The sequence below is a fragment of the Globicephala melas genome, chromosome 13, assembly GCF_963455315.2.
Source record: "Globicephala melas chromosome 13, mGloMel1.2, whole genome shotgun sequence".
In the NCBI taxonomy this organism is placed as follows: domain Eukaryota; kingdom Metazoa; phylum Chordata; class Mammalia; order Artiodactyla; family Delphinidae; genus Globicephala; species Globicephala melas.
The window spans coordinates 17,711,907-17,726,712 of record NC_083326.1 but is presented as its reverse complement, the minus strand read 5'-3'; the positions used below and the strand labels follow the sequence as shown (position 1 = coordinate 17,726,712).

General features: G+C 42.0%; 1 protein-coding gene across 1 annotated transcript in view; it reads left to right on the top strand.

The window, feature by feature from the left end:
• KDSR (3-ketodihydrosphingosine reductase) overlaps positions 1–12,889 on the top strand; it is a 41,655-nt gene extending 28,766 nt beyond the window's left edge. Inside the window, exons 9-10 of the mRNA XM_030868123.3 lie at positions 2,356–2,457; positions 6,360–12,889. Of these exons, the coding sequence (XP_030723983.1) occupies positions 2,356–2,457; positions 6,360–6,479 (222 nt within the window). The 3' untranslated portion in view covers positions 6,480–12,889. The remainder of the gene's footprint in view (positions 1–2,355; positions 2,458–6,359) is intronic.
• The last annotated feature ends 1,917 nt before the right edge of the window (positions 12,890–14,806 follow it).

The window sequence follows — 14,806 nt, the reverse complement described above, 5'->3', positions numbered from 1 at the left end:
TATTAGATTGTACTTTTCTTCCCTTGTTGATTCCATGTTGATTAGTAGGTTCTGGAAACTAGTAATATATCTTAATCTCAGGAACAGATTGATCAGTCTGAGAACTTCGGTTCTTTGAAAGGAAAATGAGACTTAACCTGTGATGTGTAAACGGTATGTACTATATACTGTGTGCGGCATGTTGTCCTCTTCTTTCCTGCAGTATTTTCAGTTTTAGATTATTTTAGGTGTCTTATTGCCAGATGTGTTGATGAAGGATTTTTCTTTCACCTTCCTGCTTCCCAGTATCCTTTTCCCAAATGTTTACTAATAAGAAAGTACCACAAGCCCACTGGGCCATCATCCTGTCAACTCAGCTAATGCACTTCCAGGCTACCGAGTTTATTCTGAGTCAGAAATGGTATTTTTAGAAACCAGGTGCTATTCTGTAGGACAGCGTATGTGCCGCAAGCTTTTTGGCAACATTCCCATTAACCCACATGCAGAAAAGTATACATGTACAGGGGATGTCTGTAAACCTTAGGACCCGTTGAATTTAGGAAATTTGGGGACGATTGGAACGAGAAGCGTCAGGAGGCTGGGCCTTGGCCTGGAAGGAACGTCCGTGCCGTTGCATGTTCAGGCTGAGCCGAGCAGAGTACAGGAAGCATCGAAGGCTATTAAAATATCTGCAGAAGTGGGGAGAACTTTGCCCTGATTGTGTTCAAAGGCATAGAAAGAGGGCACCAGCAGATTGGGCGGACTTTGTTTTTCCTGCTTATCTCAAGTCAAAGCAAACACACTCCATGTTTTTAATGATCCGAAGCAGCTCTTCGTATTTTGGCAGGATTCATTTAATCTGGCGGTTCTCACGCTTTTTCATCTCTTGACTCTAAAGTTGTCGACAGCCCCGGAGAACTTTTGTTTCCATGGGTTATATATTTGCCGTATCACAGATTGAAACTGCGCCATTTTAAAAATATGTATTCATTTAAAATAACAATGGTAAATCCATTATATTTTAATGAGCATTTTTTATAACAAAAATTATTTTTCAAAACAAAATGTAGTGAGAAGGGTGGTGTTGTTTTACATTTCACTGGTTCTTTAATGTCTGTGTTAGTAGAGGACAGCTGGATCCTCATAACTTCTGCATTCGGTCTGCTGTAACATGTTATTTTGAATGACGGATATAAAGTAGATCTGGCCTTACGGAGACATATAGTTGGAAGAGGAAGGAATATGTTATAGGCTTCTCAGAGAATTGTGCACATTCTTATTTATTTTTTGGGAGGGACATAAAACCTAAACTGGATGAATAGTAGTTTCTTAAAGGTTAGTTGCAATGTGAAATTGAAACTCTATCAATGAACTTCTTGTTCTCTGTTACATGTTACATTGGCCTGCCTTGCACTTCGAATGTTTTGTACCCTTTCATGGTTTTGTAACATTATGCATTAGTCATTTGGAAAATATGGATTCCTTGAGTTATCCAAAAAATGACATTCATTACTATCACTGCTGATCTTATTATAAAAGTCTTTCTGTATTGGGAAGCTGACAGTCTCAAAATGGCAGATGTACATTTTCCCAATTCTTAATTTTTCCTTGAAATCTCAGATCTGAACATTGATCACAAAAGCTGCCAGTTTTCCTGGAAGCGACAGTCCTTTCATTCATTTTCTGCCAAGTATCTTCCGGATACCCGTGTTTGAATAACCACAGATTGTCAGTCCATGGTTCTTGCATGTAAAAGTAGTGTTCTGCAGAGAAAGCAGGACCTTTCCTGAATGCGGGTGGAGGAGGGCTCTTCTTCCAGGCATCTGTCCCCTTCCATGTGGATTTGTCACAGAATATTAGGACATGTCCTCAAGGGTTGAGATTTAACAAAACGATTAATTTTACTGCTTTATCAAGGGCATTTTTAAGCAAAACTGACATTTCAAAATTTTTTGGAGATTTAAACAATTTCTGTTTTCTTTGTGTATTTATTTATCACTGCAAGTGTGTGTGGCAGTGGAGAGGCACCACCAGTGTGGTCTGTGCTAATGAGACAGCAGTTTTGCCTGTCAGTGCAAGTGTCACTGGGTGAAAAAGGCATTTCACGTCTTAGTATCATCATGACAATCGTGTTGTCCTCGTGGAAGGGTCTCAGGACACTCAGGGTCCATGGACCCACATTTTGAGAAGTGGCTGTTCAGCCATCCCAGCCCATCTGCTGAGGCCACGTTCGGCTCTGAGCTGCGACATGTGCTTTGTTACCCTCTCCTCCTACCTGAAGTGAACAGACACACGTCATTGTTTCCAATGTGACTGAGTTGATTCCTTCCCGTGTCGCTACTATTGCCTCTGTCTTTTCTTTTCCTTCTGTTTTAGCAAGGAAATTTCAACAGTTCCATCGGCTCAGATGGGTACATGCTCTCGTCCCTGACCTGTGGAATGGCTCCGGTAACTTCCATCACTGAAGGGCTCCAGCAGGTGAGCTGAGCTGTGCCTAGGCCTCCGGACCGATGGACACACAGACAGACAACAGGCGCCTCTCAGTGAACCTCAATGAGAAAAGGCTAAAGGAAGACATAGCAACTTTACATGAGGATGTGAAGAATTTTTATTGAAGTATCAACTTTTTTCTTCCTTTACCTGGGAGAAGTAAAAAGGAAGTAGGTTAAAGCTGTAACTTGAGGAATTTAGTCTGGGAAGAAGACTTTCATGCTGGGTACTGTGGATATAGAGAGAAAACACTGTCTCTGCTATTGGGGTGTTAATCTGGGTTCTCCTCTGAGAATCACTCATCTTCTGTGTTTGAAAAATGGAAATCTCTGTCACTAGGGGGATGGGGTGGACTTGCCTGAAAGTCCTGGAATATTAGACTGGAACAATTTGCTGTGGGTCAGGCCACAGAAGCTTAGGGAGATAAGTCAGGGATTCAACGCAATCCCTGCCCTCACGGAAATTATAGTTCATCCAGAACACACACAAAAGTTAACTGCTCCTTGATGAGCCGGGTGCCGTGTTTGCTACTGGAGCATCAGAGGTAAGGCAACCTCTCTGACCTCAGGGGGCTTGCAGTCTAGAGGGAGAGACTGATAAGAATGGTGAGGCTAGTACAGTGCAGCGTAATGAGAGTTATAACAGAGGAATTGCTCTAGAAAGACCAAGCCGAGGGTGACGGAGGGTAGGAGGAGGGCAGGGAGGGGTGGGAAGGCCACTGAGCAGGGGCTGCCCCCACTAGCGGGCAGTTTATGACAAAGAGCTACGCAAATGTGCAGTCGCTGTGCAGTCGACCACGTCCAGACGGAAAGTCCCCGGGACTTGGGTGTTGATTTTCCTCCCTCTTCTCTTCTCACTGTGATTCTCTCCTAAGAGTAGATGCTAGGGACTTCCCTGGCTGTCTAGTGGTTAAGACTCTGCTCTTCCGCTGCAGGGGGTGCGGGTTCGATCCCCGGTTGGGGAACTAAGATCCCGCGTGCCGTGAGGCCAGGAAAAGAAAAAAAGGACGAGCCACTACATTTCTTTTAGATGTTTTCCCTGGGCTGTGACTTTACGTCTGAAGTTCAGCACGTCCACAGGAAGACTTTATAGTATTTTCCCCAGCATCCTGCCCCCTGCCTTCTGTCAGCAGTTCTGTATTCCCTGCCCCTGTGATCAGTGTTCACGTTCACTTCCGAGACCAACCAGAAACGGGCGTGTCATCGCCCACCCAGCTTCTCCTGCCCCTCACATCGGGGCAGCTCTGTCCACCCGCCCTCTCGTCCTGGGTCGGCCCACTTTCCTGGCCCTGTCACTGCTCGTGCAGCTCAGACCGGGACACTCCGTGCCTGAGGCTCTGTGCGCCAGAGGTTGTGAACCGGGGAGCCACGCGCCTGTGAAACGTTCTGTTTGGTCCATCTGGTATGAGCCTGCGTGTGGAAATAGAATAGTTTCAAAATTAGATTTACATTCAAAGTCGAGATTTTGGACTTTTCTTGGAGACCCAGCAGCCCAGGGTCTGCATTCTCACCTGGCATCACCGGCTGGCACAGATGCACAGGACACAGACTCCCAGCCCCTGTGGCGCGGCCCTCTGACCTCCGGCCCTGTCACCCCCTCTTCCTTCTCCTCTTGCCCCTCCTCTTCTTTCTGCCACTTTGTCATTGTCCCTCCATCCCCACTTTCCTTCGACCAACTTCCAACCTTCCTTCAAGGCCTCACCTTAAACGTTGCTTTTTCCAGAAATCTCCGTGACTGGGTGAAATGCCTTGGACTCACCCCTATTTTAGCCTCTGATTATGCTGTAGTATAATTGCTTTTTTCTGTGTTTTTTTTTTTTCATTTCCTTAAGTTAAAAAAACAAAATTTGACTTCATTTATTTATTTATTTTGCGGTACGCGGGCCTCTCACTGCTGTGACCTCTCCGGTTGCGGAGCACAGGCTCCTGACGCGCAGACTCAGCGGCCATGGCTTAACGGGCCCAGCCACTCCGCGGCATGTGGGATCTTCCCGGACTGGGGCACGAACCCGTGTCCCCTGCATCGGCAGGCGGACTCCCAACCACTGCGCCACCAGGGAAGCCCTGACTTTATTTTTTAGAGCAGTTTGAGGGTTATAGAAAATGTGAGCGGGAATTAGTGAGTTGCTGCAGACCCTCTCTTCCCCTTCCCCCTCCCTATTATTAACATCTTGCCTTACTGTGGCCGCACTGTTACAATTGATGAGCCAGTATTGATACATTATTACCAACTGAAGTCCATAGTTTGCACTAGGGTTTATTCATGGCGTTATCCATCCATCCTGTGGGTTTTGACAAATGTAGAATGACACGTATCCACCATTGCAGTGTCATACAGGCTATTCACTGCCCTGACGTTCCCCTGTGTCCCCCTGTTCATCCCCCACCCCCCTTCTGAACCCCTGGCAACCCTTGATCTTTTTACTGTCTCCAGAGTTTTCCTTTTCCAGCTTCCCTTTGGTTTTTACATTTTTCAAAATTATCCTTGCTCACACTTCAGAGAATCAAATTGTTTTTAAGACTCATTATGAGAAACAGCAAACCCTCACCCCATATCCCACGTTTCACCTTTCTCAGGAGCAGTCAGGCTGTCCTCTTAGCTGGACCTTCTGACCTTCACCTCCTTATCTCTAGGCAGATACTTACGTGGCCGCTTCCACTTGATTTCTCAGTTCGGGATCAGGTACTAGCTCTGCTCTGAAGGATGAGGATGGAGCTCTCCTTTTTCCACCCTGTCCCACCTGCTCACACCCGCCTCTCCTCCATCCCCACCCTCCCTTTTTAGTGATATTGTGATTTTGGTTAGATCTGTATTGAGATAACCATCCTTAGGGCTATTTAAATGCCCTTCACAGCTGAGCTATGTAATGCACATAACTAATTTTCCTTTCTTATACAACCTTTTGTTTTCCCTGAAACTATTGTTGGCCTTTTTTATGTATTATTTCTGTGTATTATTCCTAATGACTGTCTTCATCTCCTCTCAGAAATATCAGATACTCTGTCAGTTTCACCACTGGAAGGAATGCCTCCTGGTGCCTTCTGACCTGCCTGTCAGGAGTGGCTGCCCCCAGTCAGGTGCTTAGCTGACCGCGGCCTCCCCTTCACGGTCATCCTGGGGAACCCGTCTGCCTCTCTTGGGTATTGGGTCCCCTGCCTTCTGCGTCACAGGACATTGCCTTTCTTTGTTGACACCGCTCTCTTTGGCTGTTTACCTCTTCTGGTAGCTTCCTAAAAAAAGGGTGCTGGGGAGGCAAATTTTTTGAGGCTTTGTGTATCTGAAACTATTTCTTTTTAAAATTTCCACTTACAGGTGTTGTAGTGAGAGTTCTTTAGTGGAAAGAGTGAAAATTAATGGATATGGTTAATTGCTGTCTTAACCCTGAAATAGTAATTGCCCTTTTTCAGTTGCTTGTCTGCCCTGGTACGGAGTGTGCGGTGGAGGCCAGCCCTGGGCTTTCTCACCACAGTGCTCTCAGCACCGAGTGTAGGGTCTGCCTTTTATGATCAGAACATAAACCTTAAACCAAAAAGCCTTGATTGTAGCTTGGATACTTGAGGTGCTGCGCTGGATCTACCCTAGCTCAGAGAACCCCAAGACTACTAAGAATCCCTATTTTGTTCTTTGTATAATTTGCATATGTTAACTGGACAAATGTTTTGTCGTTACCTGTCTGGCAGGCCCTGTGCTGCCCAGTGGCTCAGAGCAGACAACTTCTGTTCTCCGTGTTCTGCTGGCACTTACAAAGTTTTCATTATACGTACTCATCCCTGGAGCAGATTGGAAGATGCGTCTTAGAAACTATTTATCAGAGACATATCCTAAAATCCCTTGACATGGATGATTGTGTCGTCCTGTTGCATGAGCTCAAAGGTCTCTTTGTCTTGCAGGTAGTCACCATGGGCCTCTTCCGTACGATTGCTTTGTTTTACCTTGGAAGCTTCGACAGTATAGTTCGTCGCTGCATGATGCAGAGAGCGAAATCTGAAATTGCAGACAAAACTGCCTAATTCTTATCCCTTGGAAAAAGACTTTCTAAATAATTTGACCAGCTTGCTGCTAAACGGGACGCAGTTTTTGGCCTGCAGACATTCATGTCTTGCTTTCGAATCTGTGAGATTGGACCAGTGCTCTTCAGAAACCTGGCTGCAAGCAGGGGGATAGACGTTCAACTCCAGAGAATATTATTAATACTATGCAAATTGGGAGCAGGAGACCACTTGATTCTCCGAGGCGGAGAAGTGATGGTAAGGGAATTCATAGCGTGTGAGCAGGGTAAATGACAGGATTCCAGAGTGATCACTGAAAATTTTTTCTATTTATTCTTTTTTTTCCCTGGTAGAGATCAAGTCCAGAAATGTACTTTCCAAGCACTTTTTTTTAACCTTTCATGAGAGGCAGTTTATGGGTTCCTGGGGCCTTTTTCTTTTCTTTTTTCTTTTTTTTCTTTTTAACTTGGTGTATTTTATTCCAGATGCATTTTATACATTGCCGCTGTGTCTGAGTGCATAGTAACGTCCCTCACTTACTCTGTTGCTGGTGGACTCTCGTGGCTTCTCTCTCTTTGATCCCATAAAACTACAAGGGGGATGGGAGAGGGCAATGCAGTGGAACAAAGGAGATAAATATTTTCCAGTCGGAAAAAATAATGCTTTCTTGTCTTCTTTAGACTCAAATGCTTAGGGCACTGTTCATTTTTCATTCACTGGGAAAGGCAGGCTCCTAAAATGTTTTCTGAAGAGAAGTCAAATCTTAGAAGCTTAAAAGTTTACAATTTCTTCAATAGCCATGATGACCTGAAGCTCACCCATGCCATTGTAGTGTCTTATTCTTCCCATGTCTTCCTTTCCAATTTTGCTTATACTGCTATAATATTTTTGTAAAAAAAAAAAAGAGAAGACCAGTTTTTTTTGACTTGACTTTTTAAATTAATTAATGAATTTATTAAAGCAAATGAAAAAATTAGAAAGCGTGACCTTTGTCTCCTCGTAGCATATATGTAGCTTTTAAGAAAGGGTGATGATAGCATGTTTCAGTTTTATTCATTAAGAAATAACATGTAGGACGACAAGACCGATGTTGAAGATACTCGTTTTTGAAATAAAATGATCACCCTGTTCTTCCTATGACTCTCCCACTGACCCTGAGAACATCCTCTCTGTACCACATGTTAAGAAAGCCCAGCCATCACTCTCACCGTAGAGACCTGGGAATCCCGTTGGTCCCCTGAGTTTTGTTTCGAGATGCCAGGCTCCGTTGTCCATTGGTTGGATTTCCACAGCAAGTGCCTCTGTTGAGTTTTAGCCACCGCCACCTGCTTTGCTCTGTCATTGTATATGTTCCTCTGACTTGAGGGCAGTCACCTCCATTGTAACGCTGTGTCCCCTCCCCTCTGCATACACAGTAAGTTTATACATTACCACCTTCCAGTTCCTTTTGGGGAGGAAAGACCACTGCTTTTGAAGGAAGAAACTTTTTTTTATTGTTTAAAAAAAACAACACAAAAGGTTGTTTCGGTAACAGTACAAAACAATACAATTCTACAAAAGATTAAAGACCTAAAAATTATTGCAAATCTTTTTTGCTTTTGAGTTTTTGAACTCTTGACTTTAAAATGACTTAATTTTTACAAAGTAGGATGTCTAATGGCTTTAATCCATGGTGTCTTTTTAAAAGACATGAGAATGGCACATTTTCAAACACTGACAAAGACAGAAGAAATTATTATTTAATATATAAGGTGCTTGGGATGACTTCATTGCAGTTTATGGGAGTGGTTTGAACCCATAATGGTTTCATGAATCTTTCAGCCTTAGAGAGCCATCATCTGCAACGTTGAGTCATATCGGGCAGCCTCTGAAAGGGAGTAAAGGCTGTGTTCTCCTAATTCATGGATACAAATTAATAGCTGGGTGCTTCTCAATTTTATTCTTTTCTCATAAATGTTTCTCGAATGTTGGCACCTTCTACTGAAGGTCTATATTAAAATCTAGTCCCAGGTGATGCCTCATTTAATAAAATTAACTATTTTACAATAGTTATTTCAATATACATTTCTCAAGGTATCCTCAGAGAGAACACTGTGACTCCAGGTCACCTACTGCATTAACAAATTTGCAATGCCCTGTTCCACGGTGGGGAGATATCCCCAACCCAAATGAAGCTCAGGCATGAGAGCAGATCTGTGGAGGTTATAGTATCAGGGAATGGGGCTGCTTTGTCAGAGACGGCAAAGGTCTACATTCTTATAACCAAAAAGCTTTGAAAACTGAGGTGTTCCTTTTTTTCTCCCTAAATTTGGTGCCATAATTCATTTGGTAGCAAAACCTGACTTGAACTGACTTGAGATTATTATAGTTTTTATTTATGCCACTCCATGGGCTGTTCATTAATTTTGTCCGAAGAAATACCAATGAGTTTGACTTACAGGGATTGCCCCAGACTCTGTGGGGATGTTTTGTAATATCCAGTATATGCCCCATACTACCTTTTTAAATGCAAAAAAAAAAAAATGATGAATTCTGAAACACATCTGACCTGAAGGGCTTTGGATGAGGGATTGTAGACACTTAAGCAGCATCACATAACGATCTGGCTTCATCCAAACCATGAAAATATTACAAGGCAAATTCTATTTTTTATCCTTTTTGGCTCAATTCTTGTACAACCTTTTTTTATACCGACTTGCTTTTTGCTCAGGGGAAGAAGAGAAAGCCTGAGTCAGATTGTTAGGGAAACTACTGGCTTTTTTTTAAGGATTGCATTGATTCCACACTTTCTATTGTACCCAGGAGTGGGTATGTCTTACTTGTGGCAGAAGAAGTTCAATCATAATTCTGTTGAAATGTGGGTTCTCTCTGTGTGAGACATAGGTTATTATGTGAGTTTCAGTTCCAAGTGTCTGCCTCTGCTAGGTTGGGGTGTACTGTTTTATTATAATGTATTTGTGAGTATATTTATTTTAAAATGCTTAACGTTACTCAGCCTTAGAAATTCCAAAATATGTTCAAGGACCCTCTATCATTGAAAAAGGTGTAGAAACAATTCTCATTTATTTTTACAAAAACAAAGTCAAGAGAGTTGTTCTTTATGTTTTAAAATTTAACTTTCACACCTGAAAGGAGAAGAAACTAAAAATGCTGTTAGTGATGGTCCCTTTATACGAACCCATATATGTTTAATTATGTCTCTATTTGGATCTGTTAAGCCATATGTTGTTGATTCTTAGAAGTAAACATTTGAGAGACCATTTCTAATATTTAGATGACAAGAGCATTTTGATCACAGTTGCTTAGATGCAAAGAATTGTATGTCTTTGTCTTTCTAGAAGTCAATACCATAATAATTTTTTTTCTTACTGAATTGTATCATCAACAGATTTAATTTTATTACATCATATTCCACTTTAAACGTGTCTTAACTCACTTGAGGACACTTAAAAGATTCACACTTTTTGACATAAAATGTTTTGAATCTTTCTCATTTCCTTATCTTCTTAGTGACTCAGCTTTGAAAAAATACCTACTAACCATAACCTTCCATATTCTGGACTAAATCTTGTTTAGTTCAGACCAGTGATGGCAGATTTGGTATTTTGAAGAGGAGGTAATAGCTATTATATTTTACACTTGCTTGATATGACAACTCTAAAGACATTTTTAAACTGTTAAGAGTGCCTATGGCTATTTTGATATATATTAGAACCTGTGTTTGCTACTTTAGAAGCTTTTGTGGCAGAATTGTAACCTGATTTTCATATCTTGTATTTCTGAATCACAACAAGAAATAAATGGGGAACACGCTTTACAGATTCAAAAACTTCTTTTTTAGCAATGTCCATTTTTTTAAAGAGATGTTTAAACAAACACAAACCTCTTTCATAATGTTATCCTAACCTTGCATCTTAAACACTTGACAAGGCTTGATTTATATCACTTTTTTAGGAAGTAATATGATCACGGTAAGTATTTCGTATTCTGGGCCCTCGTTTCAAATGTGTTCAGTGTTTGTTTGACTCCAGTGTGGGATATATGAGTCAAAGAGTAAGAAATGTGGAATTTAATAAAATTTCTTAAGTAATTATGTTTCATACACAAATAAATTGATTTCCCATACTTTAAACCTTCATATTCCAACAATGAAATATCTCCTAGACTCTTGAAGGGCATAGAAGAGAGATACGGGAAAGGACACGCCTTAATATTTATTTCTCCGTCCTTAAATAGAAAAATTTTGGTCACATTGAGAAGAGATGCTTTGGATGTCTTGATTGGCAAACTTAACCTGTCTTTAAATTTGAGCAACTTATATATGTAAATGGCGTAGATATCACTTCTATAATTTTTTATGTTTGGACGTTTAAAAAGAGAAACATTTCCTGACCTCTGTTCCACTCCTGATTTTATACACCCCATTTTTCCTCCTTCAACATGTATTTATTGAGTGCCTGTGACGAGCTCGGTATCCAGGCGCCAGGGATATGACTTTGCATAAACAATCTGTCCCTCCCTCGTGGCAATTACATTTCTTATTTCCCTCCCCCCTTCATCCCTCTGAAGGCTCTTACAAGCCTTACGAGAGGAAGGGGAACCACTCCCCATTCCTTTCTTCAGGCCTCTGAATTTTATGCCACAATTATTTGAATGCCAGGCACTATTCTAGGCTGGGAATGCACAAAGGCAAATATGGTCCCTGCCCTCAAATAGTTTATAATCTAGGGAGAAAGACACACGTCAGAAATTACACGGTGATCCAACAATAGCTATGATTAAGGTATCATAACATTTGAAAACGTAACCCGTGCTAGTCACTGTTGTGAGTGCTTTGCATTTTACTCATTTAAATCATCCACTAACCCTACCAGTGGTACCTTTATATCCCAATGTTATAAATGAGGGCACAGGCACAGAGCGGGTGTAGTAACTAGGTTAGGGTCGCGGCTGCAAAGCGATGAAGCCAGGATCCACACCAGTTTTCTGTCTTCGAAGCTCCTAGCCTGCATACGAAACCTCTTCTAATGGCATAAGTGGAATCCTAGGACTGCCCAGGATAGTCGGGGATGATCTCACAGTGGAGAAAGTTGTTGAGGTAAACCTTGAGGAATGAGTATGAATTTGCCACAGGAAAGTCGGGTTCCTTTCAGGGAGATGAGCAGATGTGCAAAGGCAAAAGACACGTGAGATCTTGGCGTATTCCAGAAAGCACATAGAGGTGATGTGGCTACAAGAAGGGAAAGTGGAAGGATTGGGTGGGTGTCCAGGGGGTAGGCTTGGGCCACATCATCCCATGCGCAGGAGTTGAGATTTCGGCCTCTGAAGAGCTTTGAGCAGAAATATGAAATGGCAAGATTTAGAAAGATCATGGTTCCCTTTGAAATTCAGGCGTTGCTGAGCCCTTGCACCTTGGAATAAACATTTCTCATTACTTTGGAAAAAAACATATTAAGATAGAAGATAAACATATTGTTAAGGGTTGAATTGTGTGTCCTCAAAAGATGTTGATGTCCTAATCCCCAGTACCTGTGGATGTGACCTTATTTGGGAATGGGGTCTTCATAGATATAACCAAGTTAAGATGAGGTTATTAGGGTCTTAATCCAATGTGACTGGTGACCTCATAAAAATAGGAGAAAACAGACACACAGGGAGAATGCCACAGGAGGACGGTGGTACAGATCGGAGTGAAGCAGCTGCAAGCCAAAGATTGCCAGCCCCCAACAAAAGCTAGAAAGAGGTAAGGCAAGATTTCTCCCCAGAGCCTTCAGAGGAGCATGGCCCTACTGACACCTTGATTTTGGACTTTGAGCTTCCAGAACTGTGGGAGAATAAATTTCTGCTTTAAGCCACCCAGTTTGTGGTACTTTGTTACTGCAGCTCTAGATAACAAACATGTTAACCTTGATTTTTCTAAATGTGTTCATCAACAGTTAATGTCTGGGAGATACTGTGCTCTGTGCTAAAGCGTATAAGAGAATAAACATTAGTTATGGAACATAAGAATGTATATTCTTTGCCTGTTTCCCCTCAATACTATGGTGATTCATGTCAATCCAACAAGAGCAGTAAACATTTGAAACGTATAAGACAAGTTCCTAATCTCAGTTGATTCACTTTAAATGCCAAGTCATTAATTTGAATGGAAAAAATTGCCACGACTGAGTTTATTGTGCTTTCCTTTGTAAACCACACGTAAACGTTATTTGCTGGCTGTTAAACTTGCGCAACAGAATGACTTCCCTGCACTTCGTTGCTTGGTTTCAAAAGTTGTTGCTTGGGGCTTCCCTGGTGGTGCAGTGGTTGAGAGTCCGCCTGCCGATACAGGGGACACGGGTTCGTTTCCCGGTCCGGGAAGATCCCCACATGCCGTGGAGCGGCTGGGCCCGTGAGCCATGGCAGCTGAGCCTGTGCGTCCAGAGCCTGTGCTCTGCAATGGGAAAGGCCACAACAGTGAGAGGCCCGTGTATCGCAAAAAAAAAAAAAAAAAGTTGTTGCTTAATGATTCCAAACATTTTTTTGAGGCTTAGGACCCACCAAAAATTAGCCAGGTGGGTTTTTCAGTTAAACCAAGGCTTGTTGGTTTAGATTTGGTAAAAGAGTTTCCTGATGAGGACAAGGATGGTTTGAGAGCACACAGTGGATTACTTGGATGCGATCACACTTACAGAAGAGGGGCTCTGGAGCAGAAATGAGTCAGGAACAGTACTACTGTTAGTATTACTAGTAACTAATGCTAATAGGGAATTAGTATTATAATAATAACATTATTTTATAATGTTTGCCAACAACACGTGTAAACTGTCTTAAAGCATATGGCCCTATTTAACGAAAGAGTTTGTAGTATATAAGATACTTATGTCAATTATATCTCAATAAAGTTGGAAACAATAATGTAGAAGATACTTGAAATTGGAAATTAGTGTTTTGGATTGCTTATCTAGGCCTGTGGGATGTTATTTTTTAAGCAGTTTCTTTTTCTTTTATGCAGGCTATCTGCTTGTTTTTACTCTCCCTACTCAGTTCATTTTGTTGATGGATTTATTTTCACGTCAGTTTGCCTAAATGGTTTGGGGTCATGTTTTATATTTTTAACTCTTTCATCTTACCTATTAGTTGTCAGTTCCCTCTCAGTAAACACTGTATTTCTATCCTTGTTTTAAATAAAAATTTTAATAGTTGGGAAGATTTGATATATACCTATATTCAATATTAGTATTTATGTTCAGGTTAGAATAATGTCCTTTTGAATTTCATAAACTTTGGGAAGATTTATATTGGTGATGGATGAAGAGAACCTTCTGAATGATACTGTTAAACATCAACCAGTAGGTGGCAAAAACTGGCAATAAAAAGCTTTTTGTTTGGCAGATTGGAGAATAAAGAAGGGAAACACAGGCCTTTCAGACCCTTGGTACAATCTCCATTCCCTGCATCTTGTTCTTTTCTCTTCCTGGTGCCACCCTACTGCTAGAAGCCAGCCAGGCAAAACCACGAAAAGGACCATCCATTGGCTCTAAGTGGAAGACGTCTTGGGAAGTGAAAAGCCCACAGTGCCTACATTTTGAAGGTTATCGGAAGGTCTCTAGATTCGCACCTAGGACTCCTGACTCAGACCAGTGCTCCCTCCGCTAGCTCACCAATACTCACAGACAAATAGTTAAGTCACACACCTCCAAGGAATACTTGTCCTTACATTTTGGGTGGACTCTAATAAGCATGCAATCTGAATGGAGGAACAGTTTCACTCTTTTGATTGAAAGAGTATCCAGAACATTCCTAGGGAATATATGGCCTTAGTCAAGGAATAATGCAGACCTGTCTGGAGAATGTTTGGTTATGGTCAAGATGCCACTTAAGTGTGGAGGAATCTGTAAAGTGAGGCTCTGTGGAGTAAAGGAGAAAAAAAGGCAGCTTTCCTTTTTCTGGGAATGGGATATCTGTTTCCTTCTGGTCTCCCTCTTTGCAGAAGTACAGTCTTTTTTCCAGCTCTGGCCTCTCATTTCCTCACTGACATGCTAGGTCTCAAGCACTAAGGCTTTCAATTCCTCTTAAGTAATTTTGGGGGGTTAGGACAAGGTTCTGAGGAGATCCCTAAACCATGATGTGTGGCATTAACACGGGCTTCTGCTATTCTGTGAAAACATATATCCAGGTCAGTCTATACCCAGTGTCTCTCTCCAGGCCAGCACACCTCCCTGCCACTGCCATGGATAAAAGGGGACTTTGTTACAGCAGTTGGAAGGCGAGAAGGACCACCTTCCTTCATTCCCTCTTGCCTGGATAAGACATTTGTACCAGGCACCCATTCCTATATGCAAGAGGTTGGCATGTTGGCCGATTGT